The following is an 18944-nucleotide window of genomic DNA, read 5'->3' as shown; positions in this document are numbered from 1 at the left end:
TTTGTCTCTTGCATGAAACACTATACTCTAGCAGGCCACCAATTTTCATTGCACAATATGACGAATATAAAGCCAAGGGCCGCGTAATGCTTGGTGAAGCCGGTGAAAGAGTCCCAATGTATTTTCCCTTTTATAGTATCTCACTCTCCGCAAGTACCTTGTCGTAAATACGTGATAAACCGCACTACTAATCGTAGAAGAGGCCTTCGCGAGAAAGACGTCCTACACATAGTACAGGCTCTGATAATCAGCCGGCTCACATACCACCTCCGCTATCACTATCTTACCCTCACTCAAACTCAAAAGATGGACGCCCTTCTGCGGAAGGCAGTGAAAGCGGCTCTTGGGGTGCCTCCATATGCTTCCACAAAACGGCTTCTTCAGCTTGGCGTTCACAACACCGTAGGCGAGCTTTTGGAAGCTCATCGCAATGGTCAGCTCCAACGTCTCAGATGCAGCCGTCAGGGCTCCGCTATACTTTCTCGCCTTGGCTGCCCTGTCCCTGAGACACCCACACACGTCCCGCAGTATCGCCTCGCTCCTGCTCTACGCGCTGGCATACAAGTAGCTCCAATTCCTCGCAATATGCATCCCGAGCGACACGCCGGCCGTAGACGCGCAAGCACTCAGGCCCTGGCACGCATTTTTGGAGACCGTACCACAATTACACCGGTTTTGTACACGGACGCGGCCCGCTACCCAGAGAGGCGGGCCATGTGTTTAGCTGTAACTGACAATACAGACGGGCTTAGGGTGTGTGCCACAGTTCTAACAACGCACAGCTGCTCAGCAGAGGAAGGGGCAATAGCCCTGGCCATTGTCCATGCCTCGACCCTCTCCGCACAAGTGACACCGCACCATAGTGACAGACTCGCAGGCTGCGTGCCGGGCCTTCGCGCAAGGACTCGCGACTGCACATACACATCGAATTCTCTCCTCTGTCCCCCCTCCCACGTTACACAGGGTGCGTTATCGTCTGGACTCCTGGACACCCCTCTCGCCATTGTAATGAACGCGTTAATGCGGTAGCCCGAGGTCTGACAGGCCGGGCACCATCGGAAGAGCTGTCCAACCCAGACGATGCACCGCCAGAGCCCCTACAGTACACTGAGACGCTCGAGTACTACCGACAAAGTCGCCATAACTATCCCCCTCCTCATCCTTCGCTTAATAGAGCAGATGCCGCTGCCTGGCGGCAACTGCAGACCAATTCATTTCCTTGTCTCCACATGCTACATATCTTTCATCCCACCCTGTACCCTTCCTATTGTCCCCACTGTGGGGCCAAACCCACGGTGTATCACTCCATATGGGAACGCCCTAACCCTTTAGGTGTTCCTCCTATACCCAACCCTAACCTTTCCTCTTGGGAGTCTGCGCTGCTCAGCACAAGCCAGCAGGAACAGCAACGGCTGATCCAGCGGGCTCGCGAAGTCGCCCATGACAATGGAGCCCTGGACTGAGGGCCCCACTCATCGAGGAAATTTTCTACTCGCTTTAAGAAATAAATGTTTATTCTCTCTCTCTCTCTCAGCCCACGTTTTAATGACTGCATCCTGAGCGCATGGCGTTGAATTTTTTTTCGCCCTTGATGACGATTACTGAAAGCTGAGAGCGTGTGGGGCCCACATCTGGCCTCTGTGTGGAAGTTTTTGAGCGGCTGAGAGCTTGGTGAAGAGGGCTGCCAGCGGCAGACACAAGGAAACCAAACAGGACTCGTCCCGGTGAAGCGTGCTCGCCGGGACGAGTCCGGGAGAAATAACATGCTTTGCACAAGAAAGCAGTCTGCGCGCAGCCGTGGTACGTCATGTAGGCACGGGGTCGGTGGTTGCAGGAGAATGGCCAATGACCGTGACAAGCGCGAGCGTCGAGGAGGAGACGCGACACTGCACCTCGATTTCCACAAACTATATTTATTGCTGAAAATTTACTAAACGTTTGCTAAAACATTTCTAAAAGTCAAAGTACAGTCTAGCCCGGCTATAAAGAAGCCACTTATAGCGAAATAGCGGTTATAACTAAGGGATTTCAATTTCCCATTCCCATTTTTGCATTTTCAATACATTTTGGGTCCGGTTTTAACGAAGTAAATAAGAGCGCGTCAGCGGATATAACGAAGAGATTTATTACCAACCGAAAAATAATCTGTAAATCAACACATTTTTGCGTTCTTGAGGGGATGTTTTCCGCGAGAATAAGAGCAAAATTCGGTTGACGGCGTCCTTTCGTGGCGTCATCTGCTCTCCCGCGGAGCGAAAGGTTGCTTCACAGCATCGCTTTGCACGCCGGTCTCGTGTTGCTCTCGCTGACTTCGACAAGGAGATGATCCGAAAGAAGCTCAAGGTGCTGATGTTGCTTGACAACTGCAGTGCGCATCACGTCAACGCACACTTGAAAGCTGTGGAGGTTTTGTTCCTGCCCCCAAACACTACCACCAAGCTGCAGCCCATGGACAAGGGGGTTATTGCCAACTTTAAGGTCCACTACCGGCGCCGAGTGATCGAGCACCTCCTGATTGATGTTCACACTGCCGACAACGTGGCCGGCATGAAGGTGCCTTTGGTAAAGGCGATTTTCTTCGCAAGCGGAGCCTGCAGGGATGTGAAGCGCCTGACCTTGTGCCTGGGTCTAAGCCACATGGACTTCGTTTTCGCCTACGAAGACCTTGTTGCCACCGAGGACTTCACGACTGAAGAAGTTGCCGGGAGTGTCATGGAAAAGACTGGTGGACAGCGCCTCCGACAGCGAATGCGACGATGCTAGTTGTGCCCCTAAGCCGGTCACCTCCGCAGCGGCCATCGCAGCTGTCGACACGCTACGGATGTACCTCAGCACTCCGGAGTTCGACCAGATCTTTGGTTAGCAGTTGAATGGCATGGAAGCCTCAATCCTGAAGTCCGCACTCGCGAAACGTGGTCAGGGGACGCTGGACCACTCCTTTCAGCGGCAAGAAATCGGTATGCCCATGTTTGCATTTTTTTTTCATAGTCCACTGCTTACAAAATAGCGGATATAGCGAAGTGATTTCCGATTCCCGCTGACTTCGTTATAACCGGGCTAGACTGTATTTACTAAATGTGTTTCCAGAAACATCAAGTTCATAAAATTTCAAGTTTGTTGTACTGTAAAAAACTGACTCTCAGAAATAAAAAAAGAACTACGCTTTCAAATCACAGTTGCTATAATAAACCAACATATAAAAATTAAAACAAAAAGTTTAAAAGGTTCGTTGCTTATTTTAACAGAAATATGTTACAGTTATGGCATCTGCAGTCATGATTTAGGCCGCCTATTTTTTGTACTCATCTCCCTTGTGCAAGGCGCCACGTTAAGTCATGAGGCAATCAGCTTTGCATCGCTTCTACGTTTTCAAAAATTAATTTTTCGATGAACCAGCCAAAATTTTGAGAAAGGAAAGTGCTTGGCACATGACAAACAGGAACGCAAGAAACGTAAAAAAAGTATGTCTTTGCGTTAGTGCCACTTTATTGAACTTAAGTTCTTTCCGTATGAACAGGTAATAGGAAGGGAAATTCATGCGCTATTTCATAGACCTTAAAGTGAATACTTCTTTGGCAGATTTCAGCGTTTACTAATAATATAGTACAAAATAAACCAAAATATTTGCTTTGAGTAAGAAATTAGCTACTTTAAGTACAAGGAACGCAGCTAACGTGGATGCTTTAGCATTGATAGTTTAATTAATTTCGCATGCGAGGTCTCGTGAATCAGTATTTCCGGCTCTTATTTTCAGATCGAAAATATGTATTTGTGCTGTTCAAAAGGGAAGAACGTTTGTGACATATACGCAAATTTGCGACAGGAATTCTGGGCATCAATATTTCATGCCATCTGGGAACGTGTGAACACAAGAGTTATATCGCTAGTTTAGTGCCTAAAGAGCGAAAACACGTTGCGAACAAGTTTTTACTGTACCTTAAATGTAGGCTTTACTGCACAACTCGCTGGAGAGAGGATATTTTGCATTGATTTGAAAGCCTTGCCTCGGGTTACTGCGCTTCGCTTGGCTCGAACAAATTAACGCAGAGGCATATTTTCCTAATGTGTCACCGATCTTCACTGACACCTCGTTCGAGAGAAAATAATGTATCTAGATTTAAAGGTTTAGCGAGGAAGGGCTGAGCTTCGCCTTCCTACAATGTATGGATGCAAAAGCAGAATAACAAAATGTTTCAACAATCTTCAATTTATTCCATAAAGTTGTTTGATTATATAAACTGTAGATATGCCGAGTTTCAAATTTATATGTGCATGTAAAGGGTGGAGCCTTTGTTCTAACACTGGACAACTGAGCACTCGGTGTTTAGTATTCTTTCCAAGGTGCAGATCAACGGTGAAACAGCCGTCGCACCGCCGCTGCCACTGATCGAGTGAACAATGCCGACCAGTTCACAGCCCAGCTCCTTTATAATTTCGCTCGGTGCGGTGTCGAAAACGTACCTCACCTGGCACTGAAAGGAACATGCGGGTACAATTAGACGAGCAAAAAATTAAAACCGCGTACACACAACAAGGCCAGCGAGAAAAGCAGAAATCTACACAGAGCTGAAAAGCGCACTGAAATTTGTTCAACATGAAAACTTGAAAACTTGTGTAAAACACTAAGCACTTTTAGAACGAGTGCGATGGATACTCGACATATGAACTAGCATCTATTACGCAGAATCGCTTTATGTGTCCCTGTTATTATGTGCTCAGAGACCGTTAACCAGAAAGCTAGCACCTTTCTCTAGAACCGAAAACGCGTCTTCAGAGAGATCAACCTCGTGCCAGAATAGAGGGTCCATAAAGCTAGCCTATGGGTTTAAACATGTACCTACAAATTAATATGAAAAGCAAAGTTGTGAGTGATATTTTCCTAAGAACAATAAAAATTAATCAAAACAAAATTTATCATAAATAGCGTTGAGCGAGCGGAATACTTGCGACGCTCTCTTTGGTTAATCACCCTAATCTTTCATGAACTCTAATCTGCTATTTCGAACAGAGCTATTGCCGCAGAAAATAAAAACACGCTATGCGTTAGTGTTTGTAAGAAAGCACTCAGGTCCATTGCTTTAATACAAAAATAAATTTCTTAGCAGTCAACTAAGTATTTCTCTAGTCATTCTCGGCATACAATAACATACCAGGATATTGTTTTCTTACCACAGCGCTCAGGGTTAATTCGTTCAAAAATGAATTGCTTGCTACACTAAATTTTTCTATTTGGTTCATTATTTTCACCACACTTCTTCCAAGAGGGTTTTCAACATGTTCTCAAGTACATTCTCGCTAGAGCTAGCAGGAGATAAAAAGTTTATAGTCACTTTAGCATACGCAAAAGAGTATGAATGCGAAAGTCTGCCCGCTCATGAGACATCGATAACATTCTCTGACAATTGCATTCTAAGGCAATGGTGCATCTTAGTGATTTCTCCCACCAAAGCTCGTGGGTTCATGGGCTTTAACTTTACCTTAATCTCTGTACGTTAATTAACTCTCCCATATTTAACACCAATGATGGTGGGTAACACTACCACCGAAAGTTGCGAGCTTGAGTGCCTCAGTTACCTCTACCTTAATTACCTGTGCTTTACCTCCACCTCAATAACCACCAAATGTTCGACTCTCGTCCTTCACGATGCCAACTAGAATCTAACCTGGAGATATGGCCAGTTTGTCCATATCTCCGTGTTGGGACATGGGTTCAAGTGCTTTGTTAAAGTTCGCCTTAATTAATACAAATGTTCGTGGGGGTGACTCCCACCAAAAGTCATTGGTGCGACTCTCGATCTTCATGATATCAACTAGAATCCAGCTTTGGGATATCGCTGATTTACTTATCTTGCCAAGTGCGTTCCACTTCCACCAAAGCTCGTGGTTACAATGTTATATATTAACTCTATCTTAATTAACTTTGCCTTAATTCACTTTGTATTAACACGAAATGTAGTGGGTTCCACTGCCACTAGAGGTCCAGGGCTCCACCAGATGTCCTTGGTTCGATTCTCGACCTTCACAATGTGAACTGAGATCGAACTTTGAGATATAGCCGTTACGCACAAATCTCCAAGTGGGCTTGTCTCCGACCAAAGGTCGTGGTTTCGACTTTCGACGTTCACGTTCGACATTGGAATCCAACTTGGAGATATGGCTGCTTAGTCCATATCTCCAATTTCGTTCGACTCCCACCATAAGTCGTTGGCTTGAGTGCCATAATTAACTCTTCCATAATTAACTGTGCATATATAACTTTGCCTTAAGACCACTGGTTGTGCTGATACTTCTTCACCTCGGCTTGCCGCTTCTTTACAAACAAATTGAAGGCCGAATTCGCCATAATTAACACCAAATGTCGTGGATTTGACTCCCACCAAAGGTCTAGTGGTCGACTACTTATGAATTTGGGTGACATAACGCCGTACCACGTAACGCAGCACATCGGAGCTTTTGTCCCATGAGCCATCTAAGGCTTTCACCTTAATACCACGCTGTTCGTTGTTTCACGCTTTAATTGCCATTCTGTAGTAATAATTTATCGCCCTGACTCTTATGACAATTATCTCACGCTTAACAAAGTCGAACATTTTCTAGCATCTGCTGAACCATCTCGATATGTCAGATGCACATGAATTTTCAAAATGGTAACTATATGGTGATTCTTCTTTTACTGAACACATTATAAAGACAAGTAGAATCTCCTCATTACCTAACGGAATATGCTCTTTACAAATAATCATTACCTAAAATATGGGTACACTGCGGATACAGTGGTTGCAACCAATTGCAGGAATCGGCCTGGTGATCATTTTAACAACATACAACTTAGTGCTCTTACAATAAAACTGCGTCTGATAAAACTGCATGTTATTGTCGTAGATAACGCTTATTTCGCTACAAATATGCATACATACATTTCATTGGCATTTACATGGAGTATCTGTTACGCGTTTTCTAAAATATACATATATGCTGTAAAATTTAGTATGTACCCGCCGTGGTTGCTCAGTAGCTATGGTGTTGGGCTACTGAGCACGAGGTCGCGGGATCGAATCCCGGCCACGGCGGCCGCATTTCGATGGGGGCGAAATGCGAAAACACCCGTGTGCTTAGATTTAGGCGCACGTTAAAGAGCCCCAGGTGGTCAAAATTTCCGGAGTCCTCCACTACGGCATGCCTCATAATCAGAAAGTGGTTTTGGCACGTAAAACCCCAAATATTATTATTATTAAAATTTAGTATGAAATTGCATGTCAAATGTAGAATCATTCTTAGCAGTTTGTAGTTTGTTCTCGCAAGTTTACGTTTCTCTTGGAGACAAATTCTCTGATGTGATGCTTGATTCACAGCTCTCCACTACAGGTGAACGTGACCAAAACTGCACTGGCAATTCGTAGGTAATAGACTTCGTGAAACGTCTCTCTTTTGTATGTGACGCCATTGTGGCGCCACCTAATACGCACACGGCAATTAATGGCTTACGTTTCCACCATTTAGTTTTACATCACCACAGCGTTTGTAACTTTTGTTATAGTGTGGTGCACTAATTACCAGAGGCTTCAGCAAACAGTCCTTACAAACTAGTTAGAATTTCTGTGACAATTTATATTAGAGCGCGACAATAACCTTATATTTATGACTGCGCAAGTGGTCATATATTCTTTGATGCCGGATGTAATGGAACGTGTGCGGTGATGCAATTATTGAACGCTCTTTCTTAATGTGGGAATATAGGAATCACAATCAATATTCGTGCTACAGTTTTAAGTTGACCCAATGCATATCAAAGATAACATTGGCTGAAATAACTTCAATGCTGTTTTACGTATTCAGATCAATGATGAATTACAAGCTCTCATTTCCAATTGCTTTTGCCAGTATTATGCGTTGTCGGTCAATTATTTATGCATTCGAACATGAATGACGAAGTTAGCGCAATTTTTTACCTTCCTGTAGTCTGTCGCACTGTATGCGTAGCCGGTAGCCTTTGCAATCTCTGTAAATGCAGTAACTGCTGGGTTCGACAGCGTTATGGAAGAAAATTTAGTGAAAAATATGTAAACATATTTGGGGTCCTGGGATCTTGGGCTCGCCACATTTGTCCTAGAATTTACTGGTGATGTGAACATTGCGAAACCTACCGACAGATACGCGAAGTCTCTTCTCTCGTAATTGTGACCCAATCTGTCTCAACCAAAAGCTGAAAGAAAATCCACGTGGTAATTCTACTCACCGCCAACACTCTCAAGAATCCAAGTATTGCCGGCTCCTAAAAAGGAAAAAAAGTATAGTAGAGATGTCACTGCCTCAATTACTTCATGATTTGAGGGATGCAAGCATTCGCATGATTTGCATTACCATGACTGAGCACAGAACAATTGTCGCCACAGTTAATTATGTTAAGCTTGCTTCCGAAGACGCACTCGTGGTTTCTCAAATCCGGGTGTCCTTTTAGAGCGCAGCTATTAGGAGGACATTCATTCGGCAAGCTTCGACCTCAGCGTGAGCGAGCGAACGAGCATAGTGACAGATGAAACGGAACGTGGACGCAATGGATGGGGGCATGAAATACGCGAAGTGTAAATAGGAGAGGAAGGTGCTGCGAAACCGGGAGGCGGAAAACGGAGGAGGGCATGGCGAAAAATGTGAGGTGAGAACCAGAGTGCCGGCACGACCAGACGTGTGGCTAGCGGCGAACCGAAGCCGTCGCGTGCGCTTCGGACCCACTGCGAGTGCGCTACTTCGCCTGTGGAGCCGCCGCCGCTAGAGAACGCGCTCTGTCAAACGCTGGCGGACTACTTGGCGCGGTAACCCATGTACAGAATCTCCGCCCCCATAGCTTTCCCTTCATAGCCACAGAAAGTTATCCGCAAGTATAATTCTCCAGGCACTCTCCAGTTCATCAGTACTGTAGACTATCCTGTTGCCGTCCTGCCAAGCTAGCGCTGAATGCACTCTGTTCTAGCGGCTCCGGGGTTCCGTTGTGAGATGGGACACCTATTCCCGCGCTAGCCACGGGAAAGCGCACCGTATACTGCAGGCGTCGCCAACTATGCATGAAGATAAACCGCAGGCTCCACTTTTTTCCGGCATAGTTTAACTGCACCGTGCGTAGTGCGCGTTAGTTTAAAATGCTCTCTTCTTGTTGATGGACGAGAGAACAGCGTCAGTGTGATGAGATGCGGCTGCGTGTTCACAGAATGGAGAAAGTCTTGCGCATTGTAAGCCGCAATTGCTCCGTTGAAACTCCTATTCAAAAGGCGTCACGTGGAGGGGAATCACAGGCGTACAATGGGGAGCTTGCGTGTTTTTCTTTACTGGTTGGTTCACGAGAGACGTGAATTGGGTGGCACTGCTATGAGTTGGTGACACAAAGTACGAAGAAGTACGCGGTAAGAAATAGTGGGCGAGGGAAAGCGCCAGAAATTGCGGTGGCTGCGTTGTAATTCATCAACCTACTTAACCTTGCTATTACGGCTTTATTTGTAAACATTGTACAGTAGTAAATTGAATTTATATTCGTAATTCTGCTACTCCACAAGCAAATTTTAAAGTCGGAGTTGTTTAGGCATAAAATGTCTTATATATTCTGGTCGCAGCGAGGTTCGCTCTTCCACGGCAGCTCATCGACATTGCTTACATAAGCTTTTAATTTTAAGGCATTCGTTGGAGCTTCAGGGTGTTACAGTTCACGCTTTACGTATGAGTCAGTAATATTCGTACATATTGCAACAAAGCTAGACATCGACAAAGGTTTGGAGTAATCTGAGGGTTGAGCTTCTTTAACCTCTCTTAGAACATGAGACAGGCTACGAAGCATTGAGGTGGTGATTTGCACACACGCCTACACATCCATGCCTAGGTCATATAGGCAGTACCACAGTGTTTCGAGCCACGGGGAGAGAAGATGCTATTTCTGTGCTGAAGAAAACACGAAAGTAAATGGTACTCACGTCTACCGGTGTGTTGTTGACGCAAGTGAGACCAGTCGAATTCAAGCACTGTGAGAAGAAGACAATGGAAAACACTATTATTAAGCTCGCAATGCCGTTTATCTTCGGAACGGTCCCTGGAGATTAGTATCTTTGGAAACTAGTGCTGCTCTGATAAGAAAAAAAAAGATAATTTCAGGTTTGCCTAAAGAGGAAAGCGTTTCGAGGGCGGCGCGATTCTCAAGGTGCGTAGCGTACGGTAGACAATCTTACATCTTATTCTTGTTATCCTACTGTAGCGGTCAGTTTTCATTAAACTCGAGGTTACTGACGCTACTAACCCTTCGTCTCTATTACTGGTGTTCATGCAACATTTCTTTTTCCAGCTTAATGTTATTCGCAACCAAACGCAAGTGCAATTACGATCAGCAGCCTGCGGCCTAGAATGCCTCGTAGTAGCATCCACTATCCTATTGTACGTAACCAATATGTTCTTATTGTAAATCAGAGAGCTTCGACAATAAGCTTCGCGGCGTTGTGCTTTGCAAAGCGCTACCTCTGTCGTAAATTTTTCAAGGTGGATCTCTATCCAATGAAGAACAGCAATTTATACTACTGTAGAGAGGAGGTATTTAGCTGAATTGATCGTACCGCTTCCCATTTCACTGCGTGAGGAAGTAAAATTCTCACCTCTCGGAAAGACGTGGTGGTTGGAAAACTGATGGTGATGGGTTCACTGCACACAGCATCTATATCGAACTGAAGCTCATCACAGGAGAGGCTGACGATTCCACCAGTAAGAAGGCCAAGGAAGCTAGTTATGCCTTCGCAGACACCCGTCAGCAATGGCAGCAAAACATCTGTTGGAATGCAGGAAAGTATGTTCGTTAGTCTTGTCACCTTGTTGGCACACTGTAGCCCAGACAGGCTACAGACAAGATAGAGTCTGTAGCCTGATAGAGATACAGACAAGATAGAGTGGGTGGTATAATAGGAGCAATACCAATTACTTTCGGTTCTTAACATTGTTCAGTTGAATTATGGGACACGTGTGTAGCCTCGTAAACATGACATCGGTTAAACGAAAAAAAACGAGAAAACAATTTTTGGTATGGAAGGTGAGGAAGCTAGAGAATGTTTCTGAGCTAGAGAGTATACGCGCAATTGTTCTGAAGCACAATATGTAGCCGGGGCTGTAGTGCCCAATAAGTGTTTTTTAAATACAGGTACGGAAGGGTGAACGAAGAGAGGAAGAAGAAGATCGCGAGACGCTGGCTGCTGCGGGTTGTTGGTGGTCAGCTATTTTACCTACTGGGACTCATCTTGCACATATTTTGTAAATATAATCTTCTACTCTACCAAAATCCCCATAACATATTGAAGGAGGTGCGCGGTACCACGGGAGAAAACTGAGCTTCGCCGTGGACGTGGTGTCAACGTCCGCACCAGGAATGACGGCCAGCACTCGGGTTCAACGTCGTTTCCGCCTCCTACGTCACCGTCGCATGCTACGTCGCTGTCACCTTCGGTTGTCGTTTTGCAACCCGAGGATCGTGGAATTTTCTGCGGGAAGGATGGCGCCGACGTTGAAGAGTGGGTGGCAATGAACGAACGCGTGAGTGGAATCAACAGATGGGACCCTACGCTTATGCTAGCTAACGTGTTGTTCTACTTAAGGCGAACGGCAAAGGTGTCGCACGAAAACCATGAAGAGCAGCTAACCACCTGGGACCAATGGAAAGAGAAATTGACAGAGTTGTTTGGCAAACCAGCCGGCGGTAATATTTTCGCAAAGCAGGCACTGGCTTCCCATGCCCACTTCCGCACGTATTTCTATGTCTCGTACATCCAGGACGTGCTGGCACTTTGTCGTAAGGCCGATCACTACATGACAGAAGCTGAGAAGGTGGGGAACGTGCTCAATGGCATTGCTGACGACACGTTTATTCTGCTCATGTGCAAAAGCTGCTCTGCAGTTGATGCAATCACTCAAGAGTGCCGACAACTCCAACAGGCCAAAAACTGACGTGTCTTTCAACCATTCGCCAGACTTCCCAATACTGCGACAACGTCCACGTGGGAAGATCAACCTGCACAGCAGCATGCATCACCATCAGAGGACGTGGTGCAAATCGTTACACGTGAACTGGATGATATGGCGCCCGCTGATTTGTGTTCTCGTAGCCCTGATGCTAACACATTTTCAGTTCCTTTCATACAAGTCATCATCCTTCAGGAACTTGAAAATATTGGTTTACATTCTGTGTGTGCTGTCGCCCATCCCAGAGCTAACAAACGCCCTTCTACTATTTTCACGCCGCCCCGAGGCTTCTCTCCGCGTTAACGCAACCCGACCGAGTGGAGAATCTCGGACGACCAGCCGATATGTTTCACCTGTCCCCACATTGTGCATGTCGCCCGATATTGTCGAAATTCGTAGCCCTCAACCCCTCGCACGCCGGACAACCTGAGCCGTTTTGATGGAAATACCCGCAATGTTTCGCCCACCGTCGAGTCTAACAGAGCCGACAACTCTGCTAGCAACACGTGGTACAGCTGCTCACCATCGCCGCGCGTACACCAGTATCGTTCACCGCAAACACGTCGCCCATCTTCCCTTTCGCCACAGCCACGTCGCCTTTCGTCCCCTGTGGCTTTTGGTGACGCCCTTCCTGAAAACTAAGGAATGCAGCCCTCGGACGTGGCGCTGCATTGCCTACTACCACCGCAAATCCTTTGTCGGTGCCCAGAAGGAAAAGTGTAATAGACGCTAAAATAGACGGCGTGCCTGTCCAAGCACTCGTCGACACTGAAGCCCACGTATCTGTGATGAGTGCTAGCCTACGTAGACGTTTAAAAAAGGGACTCACCCCAGCAGCTGCCCGAGTGCTTTGTGTGGCCGTAGGCGGCATGCTGGTTGTTCTTCGATTGTGTACTGGGCGCTTAATTATAACCGGCCGCCCTACTTCTGTTCTCTTTGCTGTGATCGACAACTGCCCTACCAAGGTTATTCTTGGATTGGACTTTTTATCCACTCATTCTACTCTCATCGACTGCGCGACCGGCGTTCTTCAGTTGGAACTGCCTCAACTCACCGATGCTCCGAGCACCACCCCACCGCACTTGTGCTCGCTTCACGATGTGCGTTTGTCACCCGAGGCAGTTACTTACGTCACTTTGACCTCCAAGCCACAGGTTCCTGACGGTGAATATTTGCTTCGCTCCATCATCGACGTGTTTTTGAACTGGAACATTGCTGTTCCACACACGTTGGTCCCGGTTACTAACAACGACGTCGTTCTACCGCTTCTGAATTTCAGCCGGTGTCCTCAAGTGATTCCAGCCGGCATGTTCTTGGCCAGCGTTTCTAGTGATTACGAATTTAACATTGAGAGTCGGAATGCCTAGAGCGACTTATTAGCGCCAATTGCAGCTCACAGCTCTGGTTCCTTAACGGATGACTTCCTCAAAATTATTGCACCTGCGCTCACCTCTGCACAGGCCATGGACATAGGCCACCTGCTTGAATCGTACAGTGACATCTTTGATTTCAGCGACAGGCCTTTAAGCCAGGCATCTGTTGTTTACCACCGTATAAACACTGGAGACACAAATCCTATTCGTCTGCGTCCCTATCGGGTATTGCATACTGAACGTCAAGTCATCCAATTAGAAGTGGACCAAATGCTCCGCAAAGGCGACATCGAGCCATCAGGCAGCCCTTGGGCTTCGCCTGTCGTCCTCGTGAAAAAGAAAGATGGCACATGGTGGTTTTGAGTCTGTTATCGCTACTTAAGCAAGATACCGTGAAAATAGGTCTACCCCCTTCCGCGCATTGATGGCGCATTGGACTGATTTCACGGAGCTAAATGCATTCATCGGTCTTCGATCCGGCTACTGGCAGATTTTAGATGATGAAATGGACCGCGAGAATACGGCATTCATCACGCTGGAAGGCTTATATCACTTTAAAGTCATGCCCGTTGGCATATGCAATGCTCCTGCGACATTTAAACGTATGATGGACTGTCTTCTGCAAGGCTACAAATGAACCACCTGTCTTTGTTACCCTAACGACATTATTGTTTTTTCTCCCACGTTCGGCAGCCACCTTACCCGACTCGCTGCAATTCCTGCTGTCTTCGGAAAAGCCGGCCTTCAACTGAACTCCACGAAGTGTCAATTCGAGCGCCATCAGATTGCCGCGTTGGGACACCTCGTTGACGCATCCGGTCTCCAACCAAATCCGGGAAAAGTTCGAGCCGTACACAGTTTTCCTGTGACACGTTCTGCTTCTGACATGAGCTGCTCCGTCGGCCTGTGTTCTCATTTTCGCCTTTATTTTCGCCGAAAAACTTCGCCGACGTTGCTCGGTCGTTGACACATCTAAAGAAGAACGCGCTATTCTCATGGGGTCTGGAGCAAGCTCATGCGTTCGCCGCTCTTATCGAGTTTCTGACCACGGCTCCCAATTTGGCCCACTTTGATCCTTCTGTAGGCAACAGACAGCAAGCTTATCGGTCTATAATTTTTCATGTCTTTGGCGTCCCCTTTCTTATGGATTAAGATTATGTTAGCGTTTTTCCAAGATTCCGGTACGCTCGACGTTATGAGGCATTGCGTATACAGGGCGGCCAGTTTCTGTAGAACAATCTGCCCACCATCCTTCAACAAATCTGCTGTTACCTGATCCTCCCCAGCTGCCTTCCCCCTTTGCATATCTCCCAATGCTTTTTTACTTCTTCCGGCATTACCTGTGGGATTTCGAATTCGTCTAGACTATTTTCTCTTCCATTATCGTCGTGGGTGCCACTGGTACTGTATAAACCTCTATAGAACTCCTCAGCCACTTGAACTATCTCATCCATATTAGTAATGATATTGCCGGCTTTGTCTCTTAACGCATACATCTGATTCTTGCCAATTCCCAGTTTCTTCTTCGCTGTTTTTAGGCTTCCTCCGTTCCTGAGAGCATGTTCAATTCTATCCATATTATACTTCCTTATGTCAGCTGTCTTACGCTTGTTGATTAACTTCGAAAGTTCTGCGAGTTCTATTCTAGCTGTAGGGTTAGAGGCTTTCATACATTGGCGTTTCTTGATTATATCTTTCGTCTCCTGCGATAGTTTACTAGTATCCTGCCTAACGGAGTTACCACCGACTTCCATTGCGCACTCCTTAATGATGCCCACAAGATTGTCGTTCATTGCTTCAACACTACGGTCCTCTTCTTCAGTTAAAGCCGAATACCTGTTCTGTGGCTTGATCTGAAATTCCTCTATTTTCCCTCTTACCGCTAACTCATTGATCGGTTCTTATGTACCAGTTTCTTCCGTTCCCTTCTCAGGTCTAGGCTAATTCGAGTTCTTACCATCCTGTGGTCACTGCAGCGCACCTTGCCGAGCACGTCCACATCTTGTATGATGCCAGGGTTAGCGCAGAGTATGAGGTCTATTTCATTTCTAGTCTCGCCGTTCGGGCTCCTCCACGTCCACTTTCGGCTATCCCGCTTGCGGAAGAAGCTATTCATTATCCTCATATTATTCTGTTCCGCAAACTATACTAAAAACTCTCCCCTGATATTCCTAGTGCCTATGCCATATTCCCCCACGGCCTTGTCTCCAGCCTGCTTCTTGCCTACCTTGGCATTAAAGTCGCCCATTAGTATAGTGTATTTAGTTTTCACTCTACCCATCGCCGATTCCACGTCTTCATAGAAGCTTTCGACTTCCTGGTCATCATGACTGGATGTAGGGGCGTAGGCCTTTACAATCTTCATTTTGTACCTCTTATTAAGTTTCACAACAAGACCTGCCACCCTCTCGTTAATGCTATAGAATTCCTGTATGTTACCAGCTATATTCTTATTAATCAGGAATCCGACGCCTAGTTCCCTTCTCTCTGCTAAGCCCCGGTAGCACAGGACGTGCCCGCTTCTTAGCACTGTATATGCTTCTTTTGGCCTCCTAACTTCACTAAGCCCTATGATATCCCATTTACTGCCCTCTAATTCCTCCAATAGCACTGCTAGACTCGCCTCACTAGATAACGTTCTAGCGTTAAACGTTGCCAGGTTCATATTCCAATGGCGGCCTGTCCGGAGCCAGTGATTCTTAGCGCCCTTTGCTGCGTGGCAGGTCTGACCGCCGCCGTGGTCAGTTGCTTCACAGCTGCTGGGGACTGAGGGCCGGGGTTTGATTGTGTTGTTCATATAGGAGGTTGTGGCCAAGTACTGCACCAGGGTGGCCAATTCTGCTCTGGTGAGGGAGTGCGTTACCGGTTCTGGTCACCGGGATCAGGCCACACTCCAGGCCTGTTTATGCAATTTTATCAACACGCGGATTTATTTTTTAATCCCGTGCAAAATTGCCGGCACCGGGATTCGAACCACGGACCTCTTGCACGCGAGGCGGGTGTTCTACCTCTACGCCACCGCTGCACTCATCTGTCTGTTGCCTACAAAGGATTTACTAAGGTAATCGCAAATAGAATCAGGAACACCTTAGACTTCTGTCAACCAAAGGACCAGGCAGGATTCCGTAAAGGCTACTCAACAATAGACCATATTCACACTATCAATCAGGTTATAGAGAAATGTGCGGGATATAACCAACCCTTATATATAGCTTTCATTGATTACGAGAAAGCATTTGATTCTGTCGAAACCTCAGCAGTCATGCAAGCATTACGGAATCAGGGTGTAGACGAGCCGTATGTAAAAATACTGAAAGATATCTATAGCGGCTCCACAGCCACCGTAGTCCTCCATAAAGAAAGCAACAAAATCCCAATAAAGAAAGGCGTCAGGCAGGGAGATACGATCTCTCCAATGCTATTCACAGCGTGTTTACAGGAGGTATTCAGAGACCTGGATTGGGAAGAAATGGGGATAAAAGTTAATGGAGAATACCTTAGTAACTTGCGATTCGCTGATGATATTGCCTTGCTTAGTAACTCAGGGGACCAACTGCAATGCATGCTCACTGACCTCGAGAGGCAAAGCAGAAGAGTGGGTCTAAAAATTAATCTGCAGAAAACTAAAGTAATGTTTAACAGTCTCGGAAGAGAACAGCAATTTACAATAGGCAGCGAGGCACTGGAAGTCGTAAGGGAATGCATCTACTTAGGGCAGGTAGTGACTGCGGATCCGGATCATGAGACGGAAATAATCAGAAGAATAAGAATGGGCTGGGGGGCGTTTGGCAGGCATTCTCAGATCATGAACAGCAGGTTGCCATTATCCCTCAAGAGAAAAGTGTATAATAGCTGTGTCTTACCAGTACTCACCTACGGGGCAGAAACCTGGAGGCTTACGAAAAGGGTTCTACTCAAATTGAGGACGACGCAACGAGCTATGGAAAGAAGAATGATAGGTGTAACGTTAAGGGATAAGAAAAGAGCAGATTGGGTGAGGGAACAAACGCGAGTTAATGACATCTTAGTTGAAATCAAGAAAAAGAAATGGGCATGGGCAGGACATGTAATGAGGAGGGAAGATAACCGATGGTCATTAAGGGTGACGGACTGGATTCCAAGGGAAGGGAAGCGTAGCAGGGGGCGGCAGAAAGTTAGGTGGGCGAATGAGATTAAGAAGTTTGCAGGGACGGCATGGCCACAATTAGTACATGACCGGGGTTGTTGGAGAAATATGGGAGAGGCCTTTGCCCTGCAGTGGGCGTGACCAGGCTGATGATGATGATGATGATCCTTCTGTACCAATCGAAGTCCACACTGACGCAAGCGGCCACGGCATCGGCGCTGTTCTTGCCCCACAGCGGAATGGTACCGAGTGTGTGATAGCCTACGCCAGCCGCTTGCTGTCAGCTGCTGAGAGAAATTACTCCATCACCAAGCGGGAGTGCTCGGCTTTCGTTTGGACTATCGCCAAATTGCGGCCATATTTGTACGGCCGCACGTTTCCAGTTGTTGCAGAGCACCACGCCCTCTGCTAGCTGTCTTCCCTCCGGGACCCGGCAGGATGACTTGGTCGCTGGTATTTGCAGCTCCAGGAATCTTAATTTGTTGTCAATTATAAGTCTGGACGTCTGCACAAGGACGCTGACTGCCTCTCGCGTCCTCCCGTGGGTCCCCCTGATCCTTTTGCGCAGGAACCGGTGACATGCGTGATGGCGTTCTCAGATATGACCGACATGCTCGCTGAAGAACAACGCAGCGCATCCTTACAGTCCATCATCGCCGGAGTGCAATCTGGCAGCGTCGAGGGCACGTGCCGCACGTTCGTGCTGCATGACGGCATCCTCTACAGCCGCAGTATCAACCCTGACGGCCCCTAGTTGCTCTTTGCCTTTCCTTGTTCCCGTAGCAATATGCATAAAATAGGGATGCTCTCAGTTACGTCTCGGATTCCACAGCCTAGTGAGGCAGGGGTGCTATAACGTAGAACTAATTAAACTTTTCGATTCCCGTTCTGAAATCAGACCTACGCGATTGGTTAGAAACCTTTTTGGACCAACCACACTTCGCCTGGCTGTTACGGGACGTCACGACAACCGCGATAGCTTCCCATTTGATATGACGTGTGCACACTGATTATGCATGATTTCACCGAACAAAACCAAATGATTATTTCTGATGTGATGCCTTTCCGTCTATAGCTTTCGGCTATTGGTCAAAGGCTTTCGGGCTGCACCCACTTCATCTGCCTGTCACGCGACGTCACAAAACCATAAACATTCAACGCGTGAAAGTGACATGTACGCGTTAAAGATGCAATAATATGCTGAAGAAAGCTCAGGCAAAACAGCAGAAACGCTCAGAATGTTGGGAGAAGACGCAAAAAAAGCTTTTTTTTTAAAGGCTTGGGAAGAGGTACGGTGCAGTATGGAATGCTGGAGCTTTGAAATGGGCAGCATCAGTGAACCCAGTCATGAAATTGCGTGTTTAGCCGGGACCATACAAAGCGACTGGAAAAGGATTCAGCGTTGCACGGACATTGTTGCATTGCATATCACGAACAGTCTCCAACAGGCATCGGCTTAGCGATGCCGG

The 18944-nt window shown here is 46.8% G+C and overlaps 1 protein-coding gene and 1 long non-coding RNA gene across 2 annotated transcripts; one reads left to right on the top strand and one right to left on the bottom strand.

The window, feature by feature from the left end:
* The first annotated feature begins 2322 nt into the window (after positions 1 to 2322).
* Positions 2323 to 2763, top strand: LOC135896269 (tigger transposable element-derived protein 6-like). The gene has a single exon (XM_065424630.1). It carries the CDS (start codon positions 2323 to 2325, stop codon positions 2761 to 2763), a length of 441 nt encoding a protein of 146 aa, XP_065280702.1.
* Positions 2764 to 4189: 1426 nt separating this feature from the next.
* On the bottom strand, positions 4190 to 9990 carry LOC135920644 (uncharacterized). Its single transcript, XR_010570284.1, has 3 exons — positions 9957 to 9990; positions 8237 to 8272; positions 4190 to 4472 (listed from the first exon to the last, which is right to left on the bottom strand). It is a non-coding gene; the product is annotated as an uncharacterized lncRNA (long non-coding RNA).
* Positions 9991 to 18944: the final 8954 nt, after the last annotated feature.

This window comes from Dermacentor albipictus, chromosome 8 (assembly GCF_038994185.2).
Source record: "Dermacentor albipictus isolate Rhodes 1998 colony chromosome 8, USDA_Dalb.pri_finalv2, whole genome shotgun sequence".
Classification (NCBI taxonomy): domain Eukaryota; kingdom Metazoa; phylum Arthropoda; class Arachnida; order Ixodida; family Ixodidae; genus Dermacentor; species Dermacentor albipictus.
Note: the sequence above shows the minus strand (reverse complement) of the source record. Positions and strands in the feature narration are given on the sequence as shown.